General features: G+C 41.9%; 1 protein-coding gene across 1 annotated transcript in view; it reads right to left on the reverse strand.

The window, feature by feature from the left end:
- The window catches only part of LOC126458633 (cytochrome P450 9e2-like), a 77288-nt gene extending 52592 nt beyond the window's left edge, over positions 1–24696 (reverse strand). Inside the window, exons 1-3 of the mRNA XM_050095801.1 lie at positions 24615–24696; positions 14264–14648; positions 357–494 (exon numbers count right to left, since the gene is read on the reverse strand). Coding sequence (XP_049951758.1) covers positions 357–494; positions 14264–14648 — 523 coding nt within the window. The 5' untranslated portion in view covers positions 24615–24696. The remainder of the gene's footprint in view (positions 1–356; positions 495–14263; positions 14649–24614) is intronic.
- Between the last annotated feature and the right edge of the window lie 308 nt (positions 24697–25004).

The raw sequence follows: 25004 nt of genomic DNA on the forward strand, positions 1-25004 counted from the left end.
ATTTCAGTTCATTCGTGTACAAGAACACAATTTTAAGTCCAAGCACCATTTAAATTTACGACCGCATAACAACGTAGATTACCTTGAAATTGGCATCATCAGCCTCGAGGCACGCACAGCGTCGGCTTACGAGATTCTGTAGCACCTCTAAATGTCACTGTGTTTTCAATCTCACAACTACCGTCTACATTCTAAGAAACTAATTCCAGCTTTTATTCACTGGGTTCTTATAAGAAATGGCTGTAGGCAGACCCGTAATAAATAGTAAAGGAGATTCGCGTTGTATGGCATGTCAGACCAAAGAATAGTGCCTCATGTCGTATCGGGCAGTCAGCGATCGCAAATAAGGTACTCACCTTCGCAATCGGCAGTTTGACCATCTAAATAAGCAATGATCTGCTGTCCAATTTCTGTTATCAGCATGAACATATTCTTCATTTTCATCGTAGTAAAAGAAGGGCTGAGCGTAGTTCGCATATCATGCCATTCCTTTCCTGCAAATAGAAGGCAGTAAACAGGGTGTGCAGTCTGACAAATGTTCATTTTTAAATGATACAAGATTCAGATAGCATATTTTACTTAACAGGCTCATGCACTTACTAAAATTGTGGGGTGATGGTAATAGAAAAAAGTAATTGTTTTAGGTCCTCCTATAACCTTTAGCCGGCCGGTGTGGCCGTGCGGTTCTAGGCGCTTCAGTCTGGAAGCGCGCGATCGCTACGGTCGCAGGTTCGAATCCTGCCTCGGGCATGGATGTATGTGATGTCCTTCGGTTAGTTAGGTTTAAGTAGTTCTAAGTTCTAGGGGACTGATGACCACAGATGTTAAGTCCCATAGTGCTCAGAGCAATTTGAACCATATAACCTTTATTTTCTTTTTAGTTCAAAATTTGGTGTAACATACAAAGTATTTCTTTGTGTTAGAATACGTTTTGTATGACGTTGAGCGATATGGCCTTGTTACTACTTCTAAATAACTACGTTAGTAAAAAGCAAAGTAAATGTACGATCGTTGTGACCGAGAGGTTCTAGGCGCTTCAGTCCGGAACCGCGCTGCTGCTACGGTCGCAGGTTCGAATCCTGCCTCGGGCATGGATGTGTGTGACGTCCTTAGGTTGGTTAGGTTTAAGTAGTTCTTAGTCTAGGGGACTGATGACCTCAGATTTTAAGTCCCATAGTGTTCAGAGCCATAAGTGTACGATCGGTACTCTTTTTCATAAGAAAACAAATTGTGCATGGAGTTGTTTATTCTTGTTGATTCCAGTACGTAAAATGGAATGTCAGTGCCAGATGCTCGAGCACTTGGTTTGTCCTGTTCGCCACCAAGGGAATGGCCGGAAGTGGACTGAATAAATACAGGTCCAATGATTAGTTGTAGCAGCGAGGAATCAGCACTGCCTGGCCACGCATTACTACCGAGAACGTAAACTGTGACTTCCAAAATATTTGCCAGATTTACTACTATTGTCACGGAGAAAAACAGATATGGAGCGGGACATGTGAGAAGACCACGATGGTGGAGAACCACTTGTGTTTAGCACGTTCTGACAGCCAGCGTAGTCCATGGGGAGGAAGACCGCAAATACTTTACTTGAATTTTATGGTTTTACTGGCGAACGAGACGCTAAACCCAAACACACAGAAATCCTCACAGACACATAAGAAATGGAGATAATAGCAGTAATGCTCCCTAGGTAAAAATTGCGTCCAATATATTTTTGTTTCAACATGTTCTGTCCTCCATTTAATTGTAACTACGGTCATTTTATAGTCTGCCACTCTGGTTTCTGCTCGATCCTTATTTTTTCCTATCTCGCCTAGTAATTTCCATCATGGCCAATGAACAGCCTGGAGTTTATGAGTAGTTCTGACATTAAGAACTCAGATCCCACTGCCACCAGTCAAAACTGGTATTAGATACTAAATCTTAACTTCACGTATCAGACAAATTGGAAACTTGATTTAGAAAACTTTATTTAGTCTACCAAAAGCATCCCAGGCTATATTTAATCTCCTATTTATCTTAATTACTTTTGAATACATTATGGGAGTGACAGTGATCAATGTGTTACAAATATTTACTATTAAAAACAGTCTTGATCACGATTTATTTATTACGGTGACCACTACTGTGGTCATCTTCAGACAATTGAGTAGCAACCTCTTTCTGCTGGAGATAAAATCGTGATCAAGACTGTTTTTAATAGTAAATATTCTATTTATCTGTTTCGACGTTCACCCGGCCGTCGTCTTCCACTACTCTATTTACAAAAACCCATGAGGAGGTTCTATGATTTCATTCATGATTTGTACCACTTTCTTTTCGCGGCGTTGATGATTTTACTTTTATACACACTGGAAAAGCTACTGTATTACGTATTGCTCGTTGCCTTTTGTGTTGGTTTTTTTATGTTTCATCAGCATGAGTGAATGACATTGTCAAAGATTCACGCTCCATTGTTGATGGTGGAATGGTCGTCTGTTACATTTTTTCATTCGTTGTAGAAGTTTATCTGCGCTCGAGTCTAATATCAAGATCTGATTTGTTCTAGTAAAATTGTATCCCAGTTGAAATAGCTGTAAAACTGTTCTAGGACTGCGGAGAAGAAGTTGTATGGAATCTCAATGTTTAGCCTTCTTTCTGTTCTAATACTTGACGTATTGTAATGAACGCCGTAGCACTGATGCATATATTCTGCATAATAATGACGTAGGTTCAATAAATTTTTATATCAAGGGCATTAGTGCAGATTTTGTCACAAATCAGTAAAAATCTTCTTAGGAACCTATAAATCTGAGACAAAATTGGAAATCGATAAAATGCAATTACCCATTTTATACGTATGTTGGAACTTAAATAGTGGCAATGCCGCTGTGGAGGCACTATGCAATGGAATCTACTATTGTCGCTGACAGCACAAGTTGTTGACATGCCTACCGCATATCCGAGCAAATGGACTCGCCCGTCCCATGTCACCGGCGTGCGCAGAAATAAGGGAAACAGTCACTTGTGAGTGAGCGGTCTAATGTAACGCTGTCACTATGTTTTCGAAACAGGAACAACGGAGTTGGATCAAGGTTGAATGTTGAATGTGCCAGAGGTCGTACAGCTCGACAGTGTCATCGAGGTCTTCAAGAAGCGGTGAATCGGCATTGCCGTACAGCACAGTGGCACGTTGGGTCAAAGCTGATGTGTTGGTAAATGTGCCAACACCTTGTAGATAGAGGCGGCCTAAATGCACGCTATTTACTGCAGACGGGCGTGAATTCTGGAACAGGATAAGTAGTGAATTCTCATAAGAAAAGTATGCAGCTCCTCGAACTTTATTCTATCCTTGTGGTACATCGCTCTTGATAATACAAATAAGACTATCTTCAGATACGGTTAATGGCGCCTTGCTAGGTCGTAGCCATGGACTTAGCTGAAGGCTATTCTAACTGTCTCTCGGCAAATGAGAGAAGGCTTCGTCAGTGTAGTCGCTAGCAAAGTCGTCGTACAACTGGGGTCGAGTGCCAGTCCGTAACTCGAGACCTGCCTTGTGATGGCGCTCGGTCTGCGATCACACAGTGGCGACACGCGGGTCCGACATGTACTAGTGGACCGCGGCCGATTTAAGCTACCACCTAGCAAGTGTGGTGTCTGGCGGTGACACCACAAAAGCCTTCAACGAAGGTCGGCAAACTGTGGTGGTGGTGGTTAGTGTTTAACGTCCCGTCGACAACAAGGTCATTAGAGACGGAGCGCAAGCTCGGGTTAGGGTAGGATTGGGAAGGAAATCGGCCGTGCCCTTTCAAAGGAACCATCCCGGCATTTGCCTGAAACGATTTAGGGAAATCACGGAAAACCTAAATCAGGATGGCCGGGCGCGGGATTGCACCGTCGTCCTCCCGAATGCGAGTCCAGTGTGCTAACCACTGCGCCACCTCGCTCGGTGTCGGCAAACTGTGGCATCGGGCAGGTCGTCCTAGCGTCTCTGAAGAACAAGTGCATGCTATTGAAGCGTTAGTGGACAGTGATCGATGCCATACGATTCGTGAGATCGCCCACGGAAGTGGATTAACGCATACGACTACGCTTCCCATCCTGAAGGAACGCCAGGGCATGCGAAGAATGGCATCACAACGGGTTCCTCGTGACTTGACGGAAATGCAGAAATGGATGCGTTACGACGCTGCGCAGACGCAATTGGAGCGCTGTGGGCGCGAAGGAGAGGCTTTCTCACGCCGTATCGTAACACTGGGTGAGACATGGGCCACATCATACGAGCTGCAACTGAAGCGTCAATCCAACAAATGCGAAAGTCGAAAGTGCGCCAGAGCCCCAGTATGGTGAAAGTTATGGTGATTCACTTGTACGACCGTGATGGTGTTATCCTAACGCATTACGTTCCTCCACGGCAGACCATCAATGCACAGTATTACTGTTCGTTTTTGGAGCATCACCTGCGACCAGCTTTGCGAGAGAAGCGGCTACACTTTGTGCGCAACCCACCCGTCATTTTGCACGACAATGCGCGGGCGCATACAGCGCAAGCTGTGGCTGCTCTGTTCGGTCGATGGGACTGGGGAGTACTGCACCATCCACCATACTCCCCGGACTTAAGTCCCTGTGACTTTGATTTGATTCCGAAGGTGAAGGAACCACTTCGTGGCATTCACTTCAGAACTGTTCCAGAGATCCGACAGGCAGTAGACCGCTCCATTCGCACCATCAACAGAACAGGCTTTGCTAACGGTATACTACCCCTTCCACATCGCTGGCAACGGGTTGTACACAACGCTGGTGACTACTTTGAAGGACAGTAACAGGTGCAAACATGTAACTCTTTTGTATAGATTGTGAATAAATAGTTGCCACTATTTAAGTTTCAACACTCGTAATTTCATTCACAACTTTCAAATTTTTTATTATAGTTTATCCCTTTCTTTGCCTGATTAAAATTCTTTGTTATTGGTTCAGGGCGTCCCAGGAGAAATGATCGATATTCAGGGCCGTGACAGGAACAATCATCAGAAACAAAAATGTCTGGTAAACATGGGCTCTAAAATGCATACCGTAAGAGCTGTGAGCACTTCTCCATATACTGTGAAACAAATCTCTTCTACTGCAAGCTCTTTGCTTTCCATGTTACGAGAGGAGGTAGTATGGATCAAAACAAAAACAATGGTCTAGTAAAAATGGACTCTAAGGTGAATGCCTTAAGAGCTATGAACACGCGCTGAGTAGATGAGATTAAAGTTAAAATCTTCTGGGCTGTTAAGCCCGTCATACTTGTACAAAAAATCTAGTTTTCGCCCCCTCTGCTAGGATCTTCTTCAAGATGTTGTGGTGTCCACTGCAGATTGAGCGCTGCCACAGGCCAGCGTCGCCTTCTCTCATAAAGGGGAGTTTTGGTACTGGAGAAGTGGGATTATTGGATAAAAATCTCGGGCCACCATTGGTAGGCCATCGTCACTGGATAGTATGAGAAATCTTACCGCGCATGTTGAAGAAGGGGGTTACTGGCTAAATCTCCTGTGGCTACCCCTTGTGGGCCAACTTCACTGATTAAAAAGCATTTTTTCGGGACCTATGCTGAAGAGGATTTGGTTAAAATTTCTCCTGCTGTTATTGGTGGGTCCACATCATTGACTAGAAGCGAAACGGGCAGAGCATGAGAGGGGAATGTTTAACCAAACTATTGTTGTTCACAGGGGTGGCTTCCAGGGCGTTGTGTGTATTGCTCGCACGCCGCAGCCGCAGCCGCGCATTCTCTTCCTGGAGCGCTTTGGAGCTCACCAGTGATGCCTTTCGCTGACTTTCTACCATCACCCTCCGCAGTGCTCGACGGTCGCTGCCCGTCAGCACACGATGTCCGCCTAGACTTGGCTTAGGTGCGGTTGTTGTTCTGCGTTTTCACTTCACGATCAAATCTTCAGCAGCCGACTCGGACAGTTTTAGAAGCGTTCAGCTGTCGCCCATGAATTTAAGACTTAGATGATATTCAGTGATTGGTCCTCGTTCGCAATCACTGGGCTCTGCTGGCCGACCTATTATGCCGTTAGTGTTCCTCTATGACAACGCAGTACTGCCCGCCTCCTTTTATACTGGCCTCTCGCAGTATGTAGTACCCAACAGCATTACATAGGGGCGTCCGGACAGCCAGGTTGACACAGTGTATACTAATGTCTACACTGTACAAGTCTTCTCACCTTTGCATTACTACTGCAACATATATCCATTTGAACCTAGTTACTCTCTTCAAACTTTGTTCTCTCTCTACCCTTTTTATCACTACACTTACCTCAGTTACCAAATTAACTACATCTAGGTGCCTCCTAAGGTCTCCTGTCAAAGTATCGCTTCCTTTCATGAAGTTGTGTCTTCAGGCTCTTTGGTCCCCGAGTCTGTCTTACGTCTTCAGTAGTTAACCCAGCTACCCATCTAATCTTCAGTAGTTTCTGTAACTCCACTAGAGTGTCTTCTCTTGTGGAAGCCGGAAACGGTGGATAACAAACGAGCAGCCTCGCAGTGAAGAGACTGCAGATGTTACTCGGTATGTGTTTCAGGGTGTATGGGTCGTCAGCCCGTGCAGTGACAGCACTCGAAAGAGGAGGCTCTTTAATGACATCATCGGATCGCGGCTACTCAAGCTGTCATATTCAAAGGTGTAATAACAGAGGATATTGTTTGAAGAGACTGCAGATGTTACTCGGTATGTATTTCAGGGTGTATGGGTCGTCAGCCACCCAAGATCATCCTGCAGACATTTATTTAAGGATCTAGGGATATTCACAGTAGCTTCTCAGTATATATACTCTCTTATGAAATTTGTTATTAACAACCAAACCGAATTCAAAAGTAATAGCAGTGTGCATAACTACAATACTAGGAGAAAGGACGATCTTCACTATTCAAGATTAAATCTAACTTTGGCACAGAAAGGGGTGAATTATACTGGCACTAAAGTCTTTGGTCACTTACCAAATAGTATCAAAAGTCTGACAGATAACCAACAAGTATTTAAGAAGAAATTAAAAGAATTTCTGAATGACAAGTCCTTCTACTCCATAGAGGAATTTTTAGATATAAATTAAGAAAAAAAGAAAAAAAAACAAAAATATTAAAAAAATAAAAATAAATAAAAAATAAAGAAAAACAAAAAAACACAAAAAAATAAAGTTGTTATATTAACTTAAGTATGTTGTTAAATTAACCTAATTATGTCATGTATTGGAAAATTCGACTCGTTCCACATCATTACGAAATATCGTATTCATGATCCATGGAAATAGTATTAATCTAATCGAATCTAATCTAATCAGCCCGTGCAGTGACAGCAGTCGAAAGAGGAGGCTCTTTAATGACATCATCGGATCGCAGCTACTCAAGCTGTCATATTCAAAGGTGTAATAACAGAAGATATTGTTACCTGTTACAGTATAATAGAAAGAGTCCAACAATAAAGCGACTTGGATAATGGAATTCATGTCTTAAATACGCACATTGCGTAAGGTTTGAGTGAATGCTGACGATTATTTTCGTGCTTCTCCGGCTACGTTCGTAATATCCGACGTTTATGCGGCAGTATCATTTACTTTACAACAACAGTTTCTCAGTCAGTATAAGTCTGTACTGGGTAAGTTTCGCTTTCTGCTCAACCGCATTTGTTTCACTTCTTGGCTCTTTCTCACACATTCTGTTATTGTCAATGAAACTACACAATTAAATAGTAGTTCAATCACAAAAAACAGTCAGTTTCATATGGATTCTTTGCTTCCCATTCCGTCTGCTTTTTCGCGCTATTAGGTTATCGCACTTTTTAAGATCTGTCAGTGATTCTGGTAACGGAATAGCATCCTGAACGTTGGTGAACGACGAACAATATTGTTCGCATTAAACACTTGTCTCAAAAAGTAACACTACAGCACACTCTTCGTCGCTTATTCAGTCAATAAAAGACTAGAAGATTTCTTCAACTAACATCACTGCTTCAGTGCTACTGGAAATCAGAGAAGCAACACTGCATGGAATGCTGGAATGCGTGCATTAGCAACACGCGTATAGTTAAGCGACACAGACACGTACTAGATAAATTAAAAAACCCTACATTGGGTGAACAAACACATAGCGAAATCAAGTTAATATTGGCCGCCTTCACAAAAGCAATGCAAATTAACACAGATGTTCATATGTTACTGATAAAAGGCTGCTGTTGGATTCATTACAAAACAGATGTCATTTTCAGTTAACTCTGGTATTCCGTATAGCGACTGCGAAACTAATGTGTACAGTTCTTCTTATCACCATCAGAACGCCCATTATCTTACTGCACAAATCCGGACACTTAGCAGCATCACAGGCGAATGTATACCCAATTCATTAAGCGTCATCTCCCTTCTATAAACCATATTTGATTTGGACATGTGTATTACCCAGCGCAGATATGTAGTATAAAATTTTAGATCACATACTAGCCATTCCTAAAGCATAAGCAGGCACAATACATGTTGTAAACCTAATTTATTTCCAGAGGTAATCGTCCTCCAAACAGCGCTATTGTATTTCGATATTAATTTACGTAAGTGTGATGTAGGCTTGTCATACATTAGTACTGCGAGAAGAGTGCATTTAAGGATTTCGAGGTAACAATATAATTGTCTCTGAAAACTTTTCATTTATACCCCCTGTTACCTGGATGGCAAATTTAAATAAACTTAAATAAAAAAGATAAGTTTGATACTCTCACATTTGATTTTTTTTCCGTGCTGCCTGATTCTCTACAGTTATTGAGAATCTCTGTCGGAAGAGTAGAGAAATGCATACAAAAAATCATCAGTTGTCGTCCACAGATGTATCGTTTGCTTCCCTATATACTGATCTTTCTTTATTCCTTTATAACATATTGTAGTTTCTCCGTCATCCTGAGATAAGACGAGTAGGCTAGCAAATTTGAGAAATCTGTCCTGCGGAAAAAAAAAAAAACTATAACGGTCATTGTAAATCAGAAAGTGGGGCAACATATGTTTATTGATCTACCTTCTCGCGAAAATAACAAGTGAAATTCGGATTTCTTCGATTAATACAAGACTCTGGCCACCATAGACAGAATCTCAACGTTCAGCTCCACTTCTATACGTTATTAAGGTCACTTGCGAGTTCGCTTCAAAAAATCGATTTATTGTTTTTCATCTTAAAGCGATGCTTGAGTTTTTTGAGCAAAACAGTGGTTAAAAAACTTCAACTGGACATGGGGAAATTATTTAAAAGTCAACTTAAAGATCACAAGGTGCTCGACCACACCCATGTTTCTGCTGCTGTCACTTGTGAAATACAGTCATTAGAATGCCATTCGAAAAAGATACAGTACACAGCTGTTTCTCGAGGTGGTAATCCTGTTAGAAGATACCCTTTGTCTTGTATATTTTTGGTTTTCGAGCGGTGTTTTGCTTGTAAATATTTCAGTAGTTTCAGTTTTTGCTACTTTGTGATTCTCGAAAGTTATTATTCCTCCAAAAAAGTGCTTTGCTACTAGTTTCAAGGTCTAGAGTTCCTGGGAACATATTCCGGCTTCACTTTGAGGCAATTACTGATGGCAGCTGAGTCCACGAGAGTGGCCAAAACTGGTTAGTGGGCCCTTGAGGCAACTACGCGAGGAATACAGAAAGGAGAGAAAATGAAGAATTTGGAAACCAAGAAGATATGCAGCTGGAAAGCATCAGGAATAACAGAAGTAAAGCAAACATTAATTATAACTATGAATTTATTTTCCTGAGAATTAAATTTTCTGAAATGTTTATTTCATGCAAAAAAAAAAAAAAAAAAAATAAAAAATGTGTTGGAGCTAGAGGTTTGAATTTTTTAAAAATGTTTCAGGATACTATTTGGGGGAATACTAGACTACATACACTAATGTACTGCCAACAGGAAGAAAAATACTTACTGATTAGTTGTAGAAAAATAGTCTTAATTTTGATTATCAAATTGAAACACTTCTAGAATAAAAACTTTTGACTGAAATGACGTAACTGATGTCTGCTTTTCAGATGGTTATACTATTAATGTGTGCGTAAAATTTCAAGAATCTGAGTATGACAGTTAGTGCGTAGATTCCAAGTCTTTACCGGCAAATAAACATGTAATTTTATTAATCTTCACAAAAATACTGTAGTAAAGTCAGTATAGGAACTAATATGGTTAATTGTATACCAACGATCCTGTTGTCCTACAACTTTCATCCTACTAAGAGTTCATGTGTTTTAGTTGGAGCCACGTAAACACTATGAAAATTGTCAGTGTTTTTTCAGGCGTTCACAGGCAGCAGAAATTTAGATTACAAAACCCCACAGACCGCCCAGTCTTCATCTTCCGACACCGGAGATGGAATGTTTACCCAGGCCCGTTTGCGTGGTCTCCGATAGTCTCACATGTCTGATACACTACTGGCCATTAAAATTGCTAACCACGAAGGTGACGCGCGACAGACGCGAAATTTAATCGACAGGAAGAAGATGCTGTGATATGCAAATGATTAGCTTTTAAGACCATTCACACAAGGCTGGCGCCGGTGGCGACACCTACAACGTTCTGACATGAGGAAAGTTTCCAACCGATTTCTCATACACAAACAGCAGTTGACCGGCGTTGCCTGGTGAAACGTTGTTGTGATGCTTCGTGTAAGGAGGAGAAATGCGTACCATCACGTTTCCGTCTTTGATAAAGGTCTGATTGTAGCTTATCGCGATTGCGGTTTATCTTATCGCGACACTGCCGCTCGCGTTGGTCGAGATCCAATGACTGTTAGCAGAATATGGAATCGGTGGGTTGAGGAGGGTAATACGGAACGCCGTGCTGCATCCCCACGGCCTCGTATCACTAAAGTGCGCGTCATTTATGTTGGCGGCCGAGTTTAGGCTCGTTCTGCGCATCTGACGTCACAAAACACAGTCAGCCAATGAACAGAGAACGACATTGCCAGATCTCGACTGCAGTGCAGAGCACGGACGAGTGTCTTCAGTTTTAGAAACGTTCCGTCATAAATAAAGTAATAGAACAAAAGCAATGTCTTGATAGCAGACTTTCTTTTATACTGCTTTTTCGCAATAAAGAACAGCGGTAATTGTTTATTTCCTATTGTACTTCGACGAAGCGTGAGTAATTCATAGTTATACCAACAGTGTTTGTCAGTATTTTGCGTGAAATGTTAAGAGTCCTCATGGCATCCCATAGGCGGATGAGCCGTGATAGCGTAACGGTTAAGGTGTTTGGCTTCTATGTGAAGGGTTATGAGTTCAAACCTTGACTGGTGCTTAATATTATCATTATTTAAAAACAATATCGAAGTTCCTTACTTCACGAATTATATTTGTTTGAATGCAATTTTGTGACATTTCCAGTGCTTTGTCTCTTTATTAACCCTTTCGCTGCTGCAGACACGTGCTCTCCGCATTCTGCGCTGTGGGCGATTTTGTCATCACTGCACTGCTCGCCTGTGCAGACACATGGTGTTCCCACTGCTTTGACACGCTTATCATTCGATTTCACAAAAACTATTTGGCCTAAAAATTTGATTTTTACACGTCTTCTTGAGTGATACCTTCCCCCCGTAAATGACTTAATTTTGTTTCGATGTTGAACGCTGTTATTATGCGGCATTAAATGTAGTAAACCATTGCACGAAATTTTGAGGAGTTTGCAGAGGTAGAAGTCCACAGCGTATTCTTTCCTTATGGTCGATTTTAGTTGCCATACTGTTGAGAATGAAATGTGGACAATATACCTAAATTTCATATAAAATTTACTGTATAACAATATCTCATCTAATTTAAGTACCACATAGGTGTCGTATGTAATATTGAGAAATATTCCGTCTTTCGCGACTGTAATAAAAGTTTTATTTACACCGGATGCGTTTGGCTTTATTTTGAAGCACTTCAATCAATGAAAGGTATGGCACATACACAATGGTACTCATGTTTTCTTTCTTGTTTTTGTTCCACAGTCGCGGTTTTACCAATGGTACTGAAATATATTCCTCCTCTGCAACTGTAATAAGCGACTTATTTAGACCAGACGCGTTTTTCTCTTTTGAAGCATCTTCAGTGGAGAGTATTTTGTCTCCTCCATTGCCAAGTCACCTTTCGTAGTTTTGTGCTGCGGTAACACAATATTCAACGTTTGTGTGGCTGATCAGTGTTTTAGCAAATAAATGATGTTTGTGTGTGCCACACACAAAAATTATATTTGACATAGCTCAGAGCACTTCACTGACAGACGGTATGTTCAAGTCCTAATGTTTTGTAAGTCCACAGTTTTGTTTAATGTGTTTTGTCTACTTCCTTTTGATTGATTGAAGTGCTTTAAAATAAAGCCAAACGTGCTCAGTGTAAATAAAACTCTTGTTACAGTCGCGAAAGACGGAATATTTCTCAATATTACATACGACACCTATGTGGTACTTAAATGAGATATTGTTATACAGTAAATTTTATATGAAATTTAGGTATCTTGTCCATATTTCATTCTCAACATTGTGGCAACTAAAATCGACCATAAGGAAAGTATACTCTATGGACTTATACCTCTGCAAACTCTTCAAAATTTCGTGCAATGGTTTACTATATATAATGCTGCATAATAACTGCGTTGAACATCGAAACAAAATTAAGTCATTTATGGGGGGAAGGTATCAGTCAAGAAGATGTGTAAAAATCTAATTTTTGGGCCAAAGAATTTTTGTAGAATCGAATGATAAGAGTGTCAAAGCAGTCGGAACACGATGTGTCTGCACAAGTGAGCAGTGCAGTGACAAAATCGCGCACAGCGCGGAATGCAGGGAGCACGTCTTTGTAGCAGCGAAAGGGTTAATGCGGCCGTGGTGGCTTTACTTCATGAACTGCGCGCTCCCCCCTAAACGTAAGCTTGCGAACTATACTATACTATGGCGCTGCTTCTATTGGCGCGTGCGTCGTGTGCAACTGGCAACGCAGCAATGTGGGCGGGCATGCGCGAGCCGCCAAGATAAAAGAATTCAACTATAGCAGTCGAGATGACAGGCATCTTATCCACATGACTGTAACGGATCGTGCAGCCACGTCTCGATCCCTGAGTCAACAGACAACAACCATCTGCACGAACAGTTCGACGACGTTTGCACCAGCATGGACTATCAGCTCGGAGACCATGGCTGCGGTTATCCTTGACGCTGCATCACAGACAGGAGCGCCTGCGGTGGTGTACTGGGTCCACGAATGGCAAAATGTCATTTTTTTTTGGATGAATCCGGATTCTGTTTACAGCATTATGATGGTCGCATCCGTGTTTGGCGACATCGCGGTGAACGCACATTGGAAGCGTGTATTCGTCATCGCTATACTGGCGTATCACCCGGCGTGATGGTATGGGGTGTCATTGGTTACATGTCTCGGTCACCTCTGGTTCGTATTGACGGCACTTTGAACAGTGGACTTTACATTTCAGATGTGATACGACCCGTGGCTCTACCCTTCATCGATCCCTGCGAAACCTTACATTTCAGCAGGATAACGAACGACCGCATGTTGCAGGTACTGTTCGGACCTTTCTGGATACAGAAAATATTCCACTGCTGCCCTGGCCAGCACATTCTCCAGACCTCTCAGCAATTGAAAGCGTCTGGTCAATGGTGGTCGAGCAACTCGCTCGTCACAATGCGCCAGTCACTACTCTTGATGAACTGTGGTATTGTGTTGAAGTTGCACGGGCAGCTGTACCTGTACACGCCATCCAAACTCTGTTTGACTTAATGGCCAGGCGTATCGAGGCCGTAATTACGGCCAGAGGTGGTTGTTCTGGGTACTGATTTCTCAGGATCTATGCACATAAATTGCGTGAAAATGTAATCACATGTCAGTTCTAGTATAATATCATTGTCCAATTAATACACGTTTATCATCTGCATTTCTTCTTGGTGTAGCAATTTTAATGGCCAGTAGTGTATTATTTAAACCAATTTTTAAAAGGAATGGACTGGCCACATGAATCACAGTGTGTAATGTAATAATTGTCCATTGGAATAACCAAGCAAGAAGCACTGGGAGAGATCATTGTGTCATGTTGTTCCACCATATTTTGTAGTGGGGATCCACACTTTTTAACTACTTCACACTCGGCTGTTTCCTAACAGGAAAATCACTGAAGAGCAGCGACAAAAGCTTCTAACGCCAGAAATAGGAGACAGAGGAGTTTTGAGGCTGTAGCGCCACTGCAGGCTGTATAGAGGACGTTCGATCGTAAATGTGCTTACCTTTCAATGCAAGAAGCATCCGCTGTGACAGGAGATTGCTTCTGTCTGCGTTGATGAAGTCCATGTGGTCGGTAAAGTGGTCAAAGTCCTTGACGGTGATGGTGCGTATCAGGTCGGGATCTCTGACCATCACAAGAGGGATCATGAACGAGAAGGCGCCTGCGTAGGGGTGCGGCTCCATCTTGTGGTAGAGGTCGACGAGGACGTCGGGCACGGACTTCCTGTTGAGCAGCACGTCCAGCATGTTGCCCACCACAGGCAGAGGCGTGGCGTACGGAATCCCGCGGCGAGAGAAGCTGCCGACGTAGCGGCGCCACCATAAGATGAAGAGCGTAGTGGCGGCCAGCACCACTGACACACACATCGACCAGCAGTCGACAGCCATCTGCAGGGAAACGCGAAATGCTCTTCTGAATAACGGGCTTGCGATGTGTGTCGCCTAACACAACTGGGCTTATTGAGGTACCGAGTAATCCTGGGAGGGTGAATATTCTGTACTCAACCATTTATTAGCTCTAAATTGGAAATATAATTTACTGTACTGACAGAATATTTACTTTTCCAGCTTACAAAGTCAATTAACATTAGTCACAGTGTGTAGCTGTAAGCGTTGTATGTAAGCATGGCAAGTTGCTGTTTCACCAGCTTCGACATAGTCGCGTGTATGGACAGTGATCCAATACTGTCAAATGTCTTTCATTCCAGTCTTTGATCACAATATCAATTCTTTTGACGATGACCGGTTTCAGTCAGTAATGACCACCGTCAGATCTACAATATAAAAATATATACACCTAGTGAGCACTGTGTATTTCAACACAATACAGCATTACCTAGCATAATATACTATCATACAACCAGGGAAATGTACTTCAGTAGCTAGCTGCAAACATTACTGTGTGGACGATGTGGCCTATTCTACACCTCATTTTAGATCCATGTGACGATGCTGTGCTGAGTATATTTATATGTTTTGACGATGCCATTATGGCCTTATCACTTTAGGACATGGTGTAGAAAAGGTACGTTTTACCGTATTTTATCTGTACAGTTCCCTGGTTCTATGATAGTATATTGTTATACGTAATGCTGTATTGTGTTGAAAGACACACTGCTTACTAGGTGTATATATTTTTATATTGTAGATCTGAGGATGGTCATTACTGACTGAAACCGGTCATCGTCAAAAGAATAAAAAACATTTTAAGTTGCTGTTTGATATAGTAAAATAAAATTCTTAATTATACCATTGGCAAAAAAAATAAAAATAAATAAATAAATCGATTACGAGCACCATTGACAAGACCATATTTAAACTACGTAATTATTGCATTCTTCCAGAAAATCTGTGTATTTTAGACCAAGTCTAAATTAATAGTAGTTACCCTTTGTTGTTGTTGTGGTCTTCAGTCCCAAGAATGACTTGATGCATCGCTCCATGCTACTCCATCCTGCGCAAGCGTTTTCATCTCCGTATAACTACTACAACAATGTCCTTCTAAATCCGCTTACCGCATCTCTTCCTCTACGACTTTTATCCCCCACATTTCCTTCCAATACAAAATTTGTGATCCATTGATGTCTCCGAAGGAGTCCTATCAACAGAATCAACCGATACCTTCTACTTGTCAGTTTGTGTCACAAATTTCTTATCTCCCCTGTTCTGTTCAACACCACTTCATGAGTTACATGATCTACCCATCTAATCATCAGTATTCTTCTGTAGCACATTTCAAGAGCTTCTGTTGTCCTCTTATCTAAACTTTTATTGCACCTGCTTCACTTCCATACGTAGCTACACTCCATTAAAGTACTTCCAGAAAAAAAACTTCCCAACACTTAAATCTATATTCGATGTTTACAAATTTCTGATCTTCAGGAACGCTTTTCATGCCATTGCCAATCTACATTTTATATCCTCTCTACTTCGACCATCTCAGTTATTTTACTAACCAAGTAGCAACAATCATCTACTACTTTAGGCCTCTCGTTTCCTAATCTAGTTCCCTCAGCATCACCTGATTTAATTCGAACATATTCCATCATCCTTATTTTGCTTTTGTTGATGTCCATCTGATATCCTCCTTTCAAGAGACTGTCCATTCCGTTCAAATGCTCTTTAAAGTTCTTTACTGTCTCTGGCAGAATTACAGTGTCATTGGCAAACCTTGAAGTTTTTATTTCTTCTTCCTGGACTTCAATTACTAACAAAATTTTTTACGATTTCGTTTAGTGCTTACTCAATGTAAGGATCGAATAACATCGAGGATAGGCTTCAAAACTTGTCTCGCTCCCTTCTCAACCGTTGCTTCCCTTTTATGGCCCTCGACTCTTATATAATTGCCGTCTGTTTACTATACAAGTTGTAAATAGCCTTTCGGCCCATGTGTTTTACCCATGATACCTTCAAAATTTGAAAGAGAGTATCCCAGTCAAGTTATCCTTTACTGTTGCTTAATAACCTATGCTGAAGTTTTCAGTGTAGAAGACATATTCGCTATGGCACATATCAGAAACTGTATTGGTATGTAAAACACTGTTATTTTTCACTCTCATCTGCACATTTTGCAAACAGTATGACTGGTTTCGATCTCCCTAGATCTAAAAACAAAATAAAACTAAATAGACACTGTCTACTATTTTACAAAATGCAGAAAATATTGTAAATGAGTGTTGGATTTACCTACGCAATTGCGTCAGCGACCCGTACTTCCCTACAATTTATAAAATAACAGAAAGTGCATATTAAGTTTCACTTTGTCTTTAGAACTGAAGATATCGATGGAGATCGAAACTGGTCATACTGGACTGAAAAATAATCGATGTATTAATATTAAGGCACTGAGAATCATAAACGCTCAAAACACAGAAACGAAATCGTGAGACAAATAGGTGTTTCTGGAAATCAGTTTTATAGACAAACCAGCACTCTCATACGTCTGAATTGCTTTCTAAGCAAGTCTCAACATCGTATACTTCGTATGGAGAAATAGTGTACCCGCTTTCAGTTATGAAATATTAATTAATATTTAAGATTACATTTATTGTTAAGGTTAATTCGCAAAATTTTTCGTATATAGTGTAATGTCCCCACAGCAAATACCCTCTACCACGCACCAATTAATCATTTTCAATCAAACCATCCACATTCATTCACTTTGGAAAAGTTTTCTGATCTGATTTTCTCGTAATATATGCGGCGACAGCTCGTCGACGCCAAAGTATTTTCTAGTGCGTTTATTTTTTGAAATAACAGAGATGCATATAGGCATTCTCCATGGTTGTTAGAGTGGTAACTAGGACAGCTTCTGGGGTATCTGTTGAGGGATTGACGTCTTTCTGAGAGATACATATTCTGCTTTTCTTCTCGCCAAAGCGAACCAATTAACGTTTGTGCCGTTGGCGGTTTGTTTTGAAGAGAAAGAGATTGTAAAAGGAAAATAATTAAGGCGTGGAATCACCGAAGACCTGGACATGTAATGGAGATGGAGTTAATACACGATTTCCTCCATAAATAAGGTTTGTAACTTTTTTGTTCTGGCGTGAATGAACGAATGAGTTTTTTTTTCTGAATCATTTGTTGATCACGTTGGCCCTGTAATTAGTGGGGAAGTTTCAGCTGTGTCGAAGAGAGCCTGCAATCACTGAGTCTGTGTTAAATCGTCCAAAAAGGCTTCGTACACATCTGGAATTCGCAATCTTTCGAAAAGGAACAAATTGTCGAAACGATTGATTCTCCCGACTGACTGCAGTGTTTAACAGTAATAATAAATGTAAAGATCTCTTACAGCAAGCCAGCCGCTGATTACCAAGACGAAGGACTCCACCAAAGATTCTATATGACTGATTATTTTTATCACGTAATGAAAGATAAAGGAGAGAAAGAGCGAATGAAAATAGAGACAATACTAATAATCCTCCATAAGTCTAATTTTTTCGCCTGTCTTATCACGGATCAGCCAGGAACTGGGAGGGCCTTATTTTACTGTATAGACTTATGTGTGAAGGTGAAGGGAACTTAAAGACAACAGATACACGTCTATACAGACAAGACATTACACAGAGATAGTGGCTAGCTGCATTGATCATCTATTCTTAGATTAAAGAGACGGCAACTTATCATCCGAACATTTAAGATGTTAAAATAGGATAGTAACGATAGTGTCTTTCTGAAGCTGTAAACTTTTTAATTAATTTAAAACTAGAATCAGAACATAAAGATCAGATACTAAATGCACCACACACAGACACATACACAAACACAGAGACACACAGACACACACACACACACACACACACACACACACACGTATGACCTATTCCAACACTTCATGGCTCTCCTTATCACCATTTTCGTTATGAACGTTCTGTAGGTTGAAGTGTATATAAAACAGCCGATACACTTCCGATTATGTAGCGTTACTGCTACGTACATGATGTAGACACTAAATTATGTTGTCAACCCTAGATAACAATTGGGCAGCGCAGCGTATGTATAAATTCATTCTTTGTGCTTTGGGCCCACACGGAAATGAATGTTCGAGAATTCGGCGAGACAGCTTTTCGTGAATGTTCGTGTATACAGTATGGGGCTGCAGACATAGATAGACCTGGTTTACCAGAAGATCAAAAAATATCACGAACATATATTTATGCTGTAATGTCAAAACTGATGACGGTATGTTTTAAACTGCTCTCGAGTTTTTGAAAGGAAATGATTAATATCTTTCTTCAATAAACTAAGATTGAATATGATAAACTCGGGGCCACTTTCTTACGTATTGCTTTGGCACGAATAGAACTGCAGCAAGTGAACTTCTGCTCAAGAGCTGCAGTGCTCCTCACTTAGCAGCGTGTTGTTAACCAGGTGCTGCCACTGAGGGAGTCCTGGCTGGCTACTTCGCCGTACCTGTCAGAGAGCAGCTTGACAGCGTCGGACCGTTCTTTCTCGTAACAGTATCTGGGCTGGGCTGGCCCAGCTCTCTAACACCAGTTACCTCTTAGGCAACCAGGAAAAGTCTGCAGACTCTGAGGCGACAGGTACGAATATTCTCCTGCCACAGACTCCACTCCAGTGCGCCTCCAGCAGTGGAAGGTAAACCTTTGACAACGCCAGCCACTCGTGTTGGCTAACCGTCAGAAAGATTGCTAAACAAACGTCAGTCGAAGATCCCATGAGACTAGCTAACAGGCAAAGTGCCTTGTAGCAGCGTGTCGTAAGTTTCCCACTCGTCATCAAATTCTTTCGTGCCCATTAGTTGGGTTGGGTTGTTTTTGGGGGAGGAGACCAGACAGCGACGTCATCGGTCTCATCGGATTAGGGAAGGAAGAGGAAGGAACTCGGCCGTGCCCTTTGAAAGGAACTATCCCTGCATTTGCCTGGAGCTACTTAGGGAAATCACGGCAAATGTAAATCAGGATGGCCGGACGCGGGATTCAACAGTCGTCCTCCCGAATGCGAGTCCACTGTGCTATACCCTTTAGCCTTCCTCTGAAGATGACGATAAGAAAACTTGCTGAATTGTTGTTGCTACACGACGCTGCCACTCGAGTAACAACGCGAGAAGACTGAGTAGCTGTTCCGAACGAACCTTGTAATCCAGTGTATTACTAAAGAATAAAGGCCGAAAAGGAATACTGAACAACTGCCTTTTTTATAGTGGAAGCTCTAAACACAGCACTGTAAGTATCATAACATACGGATTCTTCCGTGTTCTTACCGATGGGCTATTAGGACTTAGCTATAAAAAATGAAAATCCCTCTCTCAACCTCAATTATACAATGAGGTGACAAAAATCGTGGGGCGCCTCCTAAAACCGTCTCGGACGTTATTTCGACCGCCGTAGTGCAGCAACTGGATGTGGCATGGACTGAAAAAGTCCCTGGGAGTCCGCTGCAGGAACACCGAGGCATGCTGCCTCTATAGCCGTCCGTAACTGAGAAAATGATGCCGATGCAGGATTTTGTGCCCGAACTGATCTCTCGGTTATGTCCCATAAACGATCAAAGGGATTTATGTGGGGCGATCTGGGTGACCGCATTATTCGCTCGTAATGTTCAGAATGTTCTTCATACTAGTCACGAACAATTATGGCCCTGTGACTTGACGCAGTGTCATCCATAAAAATTCCATCGTTGTTTGGCTGTAAATGGCCTCTAATTAGCCGAACAAAACCATTTCCAGTCAATGATCGGTTCAGTTGGACCAAAGAACCCAGCCCATTCCATGTAAGCACAGCCCAAACCATTATGGAACCACCACCTGTTTTCACAGTGCCTTGCTGATAACTTGGGTCCATGGCTTCGTGGGGTGTGCACCCTCTCCAACCCTAACATCAGTTCTTACCAACTGAAATCGGAACTCATCTGAGCAGACCACGGTTCTACTGTCGTTTATCGTCTAACCGATACGAGCAACAGTCCAGGATAGAGGTGGTAAAAAATAAATTAACTGATAGAAATAATCGGTTACTGAAAAGTAACGGTTACTGCGATAACCGTTCCTCTGATGCAGGCAGTTATTTCAATAACTGTCTAATGTCAACAGTGCCTCGCGCCATCTGTTGACCGAAAATCGTACTACGCTTTCCCGTCAACTCATCGGAGATCTGGCTAGGAACTAAGGAGAGGGTAGACCATTTGGAAGGCGTTCTATAGGCCATGGGAATAACTGTGAGACTGCGCGCCATCTGTTGATAAGAACTGTGTACTATATCGTGCGCCTTCGTTACTTTTAGCACAAACAATTAAATAAAGTTAATGTCCGAGCGGTGGCTGATAGGAGCTGCATTACAGCCATTAACAAGTACGGTCGTTCCCTTAAGCCACCGCCTCATATGTCAATTTAGCTTGGACGGGCTGTATTAAGAGAGATACCATCAGGAATTCGAGCGACTATGGAAATAACTGTCAGAGATCGGTATTTTCCTCTGACAGTTATCGTCATTGGCTCACAGTTCTCACTCTCTGGCAGTTGTCGGGCTACCATTACAGGTAACCTGGAAGTTGGTACTGGACCCCAGTGATATTACAGAGACGATAGTTACTAGAGCGAACAGTTACTTACGTACTTCTTCGGAAATAGCCGCTGGCCATCGCGAATGACAAATAACATGTTAGAAAGTATAATATAATACAGTTGAATATAATAATTATTATCCCCATCATTTGTCAGGAGATTGTCAAAATATGTGAATATATCACAGTAACTGCTAATATTTACAGAATTGATACACTGTCAGAATAAAACACAGTTACGCACTTTTAATAAATTTATCATACACAGAATACCCGATCTTGACTGTTGCAACCAAGTGCTGTCAAAACTGAAATATAGCAGAATTTTTACCTAAGCTGGTCTATCAATCTCTGTTACGATATTTATCTACAGAGTAGAAGGAGGGGTCAATGGAAGCGTCTGATTCCACCCGTCTGCTTCGACGTAAAGGTGTTGTGGTGTGTGAATGTCATTACGGCACGGTGCTTTTGTGTGTGTGTGGGGGGGGGGGGGGGGGGGCTGCCGATCTAGTTTGCAGTGCCGGAATTTGCTTTTTTTTTTCTAGCTGTGATGTTTTGTGTATTTATGGAGTATTGAATGTGATTTAATTTATATAGGGATGATTTATTTGTGGACTTTTGGGATTGTGGTTTTATTTTCCGCAGTTGTAGTTGTTGGTTTTTTGGTATCAGTAGCTGTGATGCACCTATATAGGTCACCAGCAATGACCGATTCCCAATTTCATAGTTGTATGTGTTGATGCTTTCGTATCGTCATCTGAGGTTGACCTATGTAGGTCAAGGGAAATGTTTGATTCCAATTTTCGTACTTTTAGTTGTGGATATTGGTGTTTTGGTATGGTCACCTATGGTTGACCTATATTGTTCAAGGGAAGTGTCCGATTCCTGCAGATTTTTGTTGGTGTAGCAGAATGCTGTATTTTTTTTCTTTTTGTTCTTCATTTTGTGTCTTGGGATCATGGTGTGTTTTTTTTTTTACTAGCTTGTCCTCACCCTAAAACCCCCAACTTCCCGCAGTTGTCCTGTTGGTTTGATTGTATTTATGGTGGGAGATGTTGTTGTATTATTTATATGTATCTTCGTGTTTGTTGCTTTGTGAATGTAGTGACGTCATAGACACACTGAAAATAGCCATTTCCGGCATATTGATGACGGGTGGAATCAGACACTTCTGTATCAAATAGTCTTTCAAACACAACTGTAAACCGTGCTTTATATGAAACCAAGTTTTTAATGGTTGCTGACTTGCTGGTAGTTTATTGAAAATGCATGTTCTGAATATTGGACCCCTTTTGGACCAAGGTAAGTGATTTTAGGTCTTTATGTAGATTGCTGTTCCCATTCTAGTACTGATATTGTGTATTTAGCTATTGGTTGGAAGTACTTGTAACAAATTTCATTAAGTAATAAATATACTAGGAAGCAGTGGTTAGAATACAAAGTTCCTTGAACAGGTTCCTACATGATGTTCTTGAATTTATACCAAAAACGATTTTTATTACACGCTTTTACATGCGAAAAACTTTTGCTACGTTTGATAAGTTACCACAGAATATACTCCCTTATGAAATAATAGAGTGAAAAAATGTGGTATGCCCTTCCCAACTGAATTTATTATCGAGTTGTAGTCCCAGAAATGTAACACTGTCAACCTTTTCGATCTGCATGTCTTCATATGTTATAAACATGCTGTAGCTGGAGAAATCGAGCAGTTTCCAAATCTGACATAAAACTTGGATTAGCGTGCTCACACTTTCCGCAATAGGACTAGCTTTTACAGCACAGGAGTAAACGAATCTGTCACATTACGTATATTTTTTGTTGTATTACAAGGCTGTACACTTTATTCCATTATGTGAGCAGCACAAGAAATTAAGCTTCGAATTTAACCTACAGTACTCAGATTACGTATTACTTCATACTTAAAAACGCACGTTGTTAACATTTTACTTAAACAGTGCTGTGGTGAAGTTCTGCGTACTTTCTGTCGCAGCTGCGAAGATAATATTTCTAATAGCGACCGATAACATGCAAACATATAATATGAAACACTAATAATCGTTCTAACATCAACTAAAATGTACCCGGAGTTAATAAGCGAAGCTTATGACACGATTCATACGACATTGCTGCCCTTTCACACTACTCGCAGTTATACTGATAACTAAACTGATGGATTCCAACTATGTCGTTATTTAACTGTAGCCCCTCGGAGTATTCGGTATCCGCTGGCGAAAAATAACTTGGTAGTTATTAATAATCGTTAACGATAACGGTTATCAAAGAATAACTATAAATGTGATAACGGTTACCCCAGAATAACCGTTTGGCCCACCTCTAGTCCAGGAGAGGCTCTGCAGACGGTGCCGTCCTGTTAGCAAAGGCACCCGCCACGGCCTTCTGCTGCCCAACGCCACATTTCGCCGCACTCTCCTAACGTATACGTTCGTCGTACGTCCCACACTGATTTCTGCTGTTTCTTGATGCAGTGCTGCTTGTTTGTTAGCACTGACAATTCTGCGCACACGCCGCTGCTCTTGGTCATAAAGTGGAGGCTGTCGGCCGGTGCACTGTCCGTGGAGGCAGGCCGCGTCTGAGGTTTGGTACTCTCGGCACACTGTTGACACTTTGGATCTTGGAGTACTGAAATCCCTGACGATTTCCGAAACAGAATCTCAGACTCGTCTCGCTTAAGTTACCATTCCGGGTCCAGAGTCTGTTAATTCCCGTCTTCCGGCCGTAATCGCGTCGGAAACCTTTTCACATGATTAACCGGAGGACAAGTGACAGGTCTGTCGACGCACTGTCCTTTTCAACCACGTGAACATGTACTACCGGCACATGAATATGTGCATACCGCTGTCCCACGACTTGTCACGTCCGTGTACAGATGTGGAATACTTTGCCTCTTTCTGCGACTTGGTCTAGGTGAAATTACACACGCACGTGAGAAGTGCTGCTGTCAGTTGGCTCCGCTACTCATCGTCCGTCCGAACTGCACAGTTACTTCTCTGACGTAGCCTGTGGCGATTTACTTTCGGATTTTAGGTATGGTTGGCAAATTGCGACTTTGCGCACTTACAGACTTTCGTAAAGTGTCAACAGACGCAGCGAGAGAGCGCGCACGGTGTCAAAGTGCGTCTACTCGCTGCGAAACTGACGTTCCGTAGATATTCCGCTCGTCTGATTGAGGAAAAGCTGTCTAGAGGTGCAAACCTATTTCTAGTTTTGTGGACGACTGCACGAGTTCTTGCTGTTATCGCCTGCGTTGAATTTGGTGCAGCAGTACGACTAACAAACAGAGACGAATGTCTTCGTTAAGATAGCACTCACCTCAGCGTCAGAAGAGCGCCTCCGAGGTAACGAAGTTCGGCGGCGACTGACTGCCGATTGAGCCACAGCGCAGGCCGCTGGCCACGTGGTGGTGGGGGAGTGGCTTGTTGTTGTGCAGAGGTCGGTGGGGAGGGGAGGGTGGGGGAGGGGAGGGGAGGAACCAGTGTCGCCACAGCCCGCTCCAGACTCTGCTCGATGACGCACGCTGAGCAGCGCAGCGCAGCGCCTTCTACTGTCCGTGGCTATAAGTCACACATTCCGTGAAGTATCGAAGTCTGACAGCACCTTTACTGAATTCTGTAATCGTTACAGTTTTAGGAAGCGCAGTGGAATCCTTGTGTGCATTGTTTCAGAGAACGACTTAAATTTGGTATATTGCAAAAACCGGCA

Source organism: Schistocerca serialis, chromosome 2 (assembly GCF_023864345.2).
Source record: "Schistocerca serialis cubense isolate TAMUIC-IGC-003099 chromosome 2, iqSchSeri2.2, whole genome shotgun sequence".
In the NCBI taxonomy this organism is placed as follows: Eukaryota; Metazoa; Arthropoda; class Insecta; order Orthoptera; family Acrididae; genus Schistocerca; species Schistocerca serialis.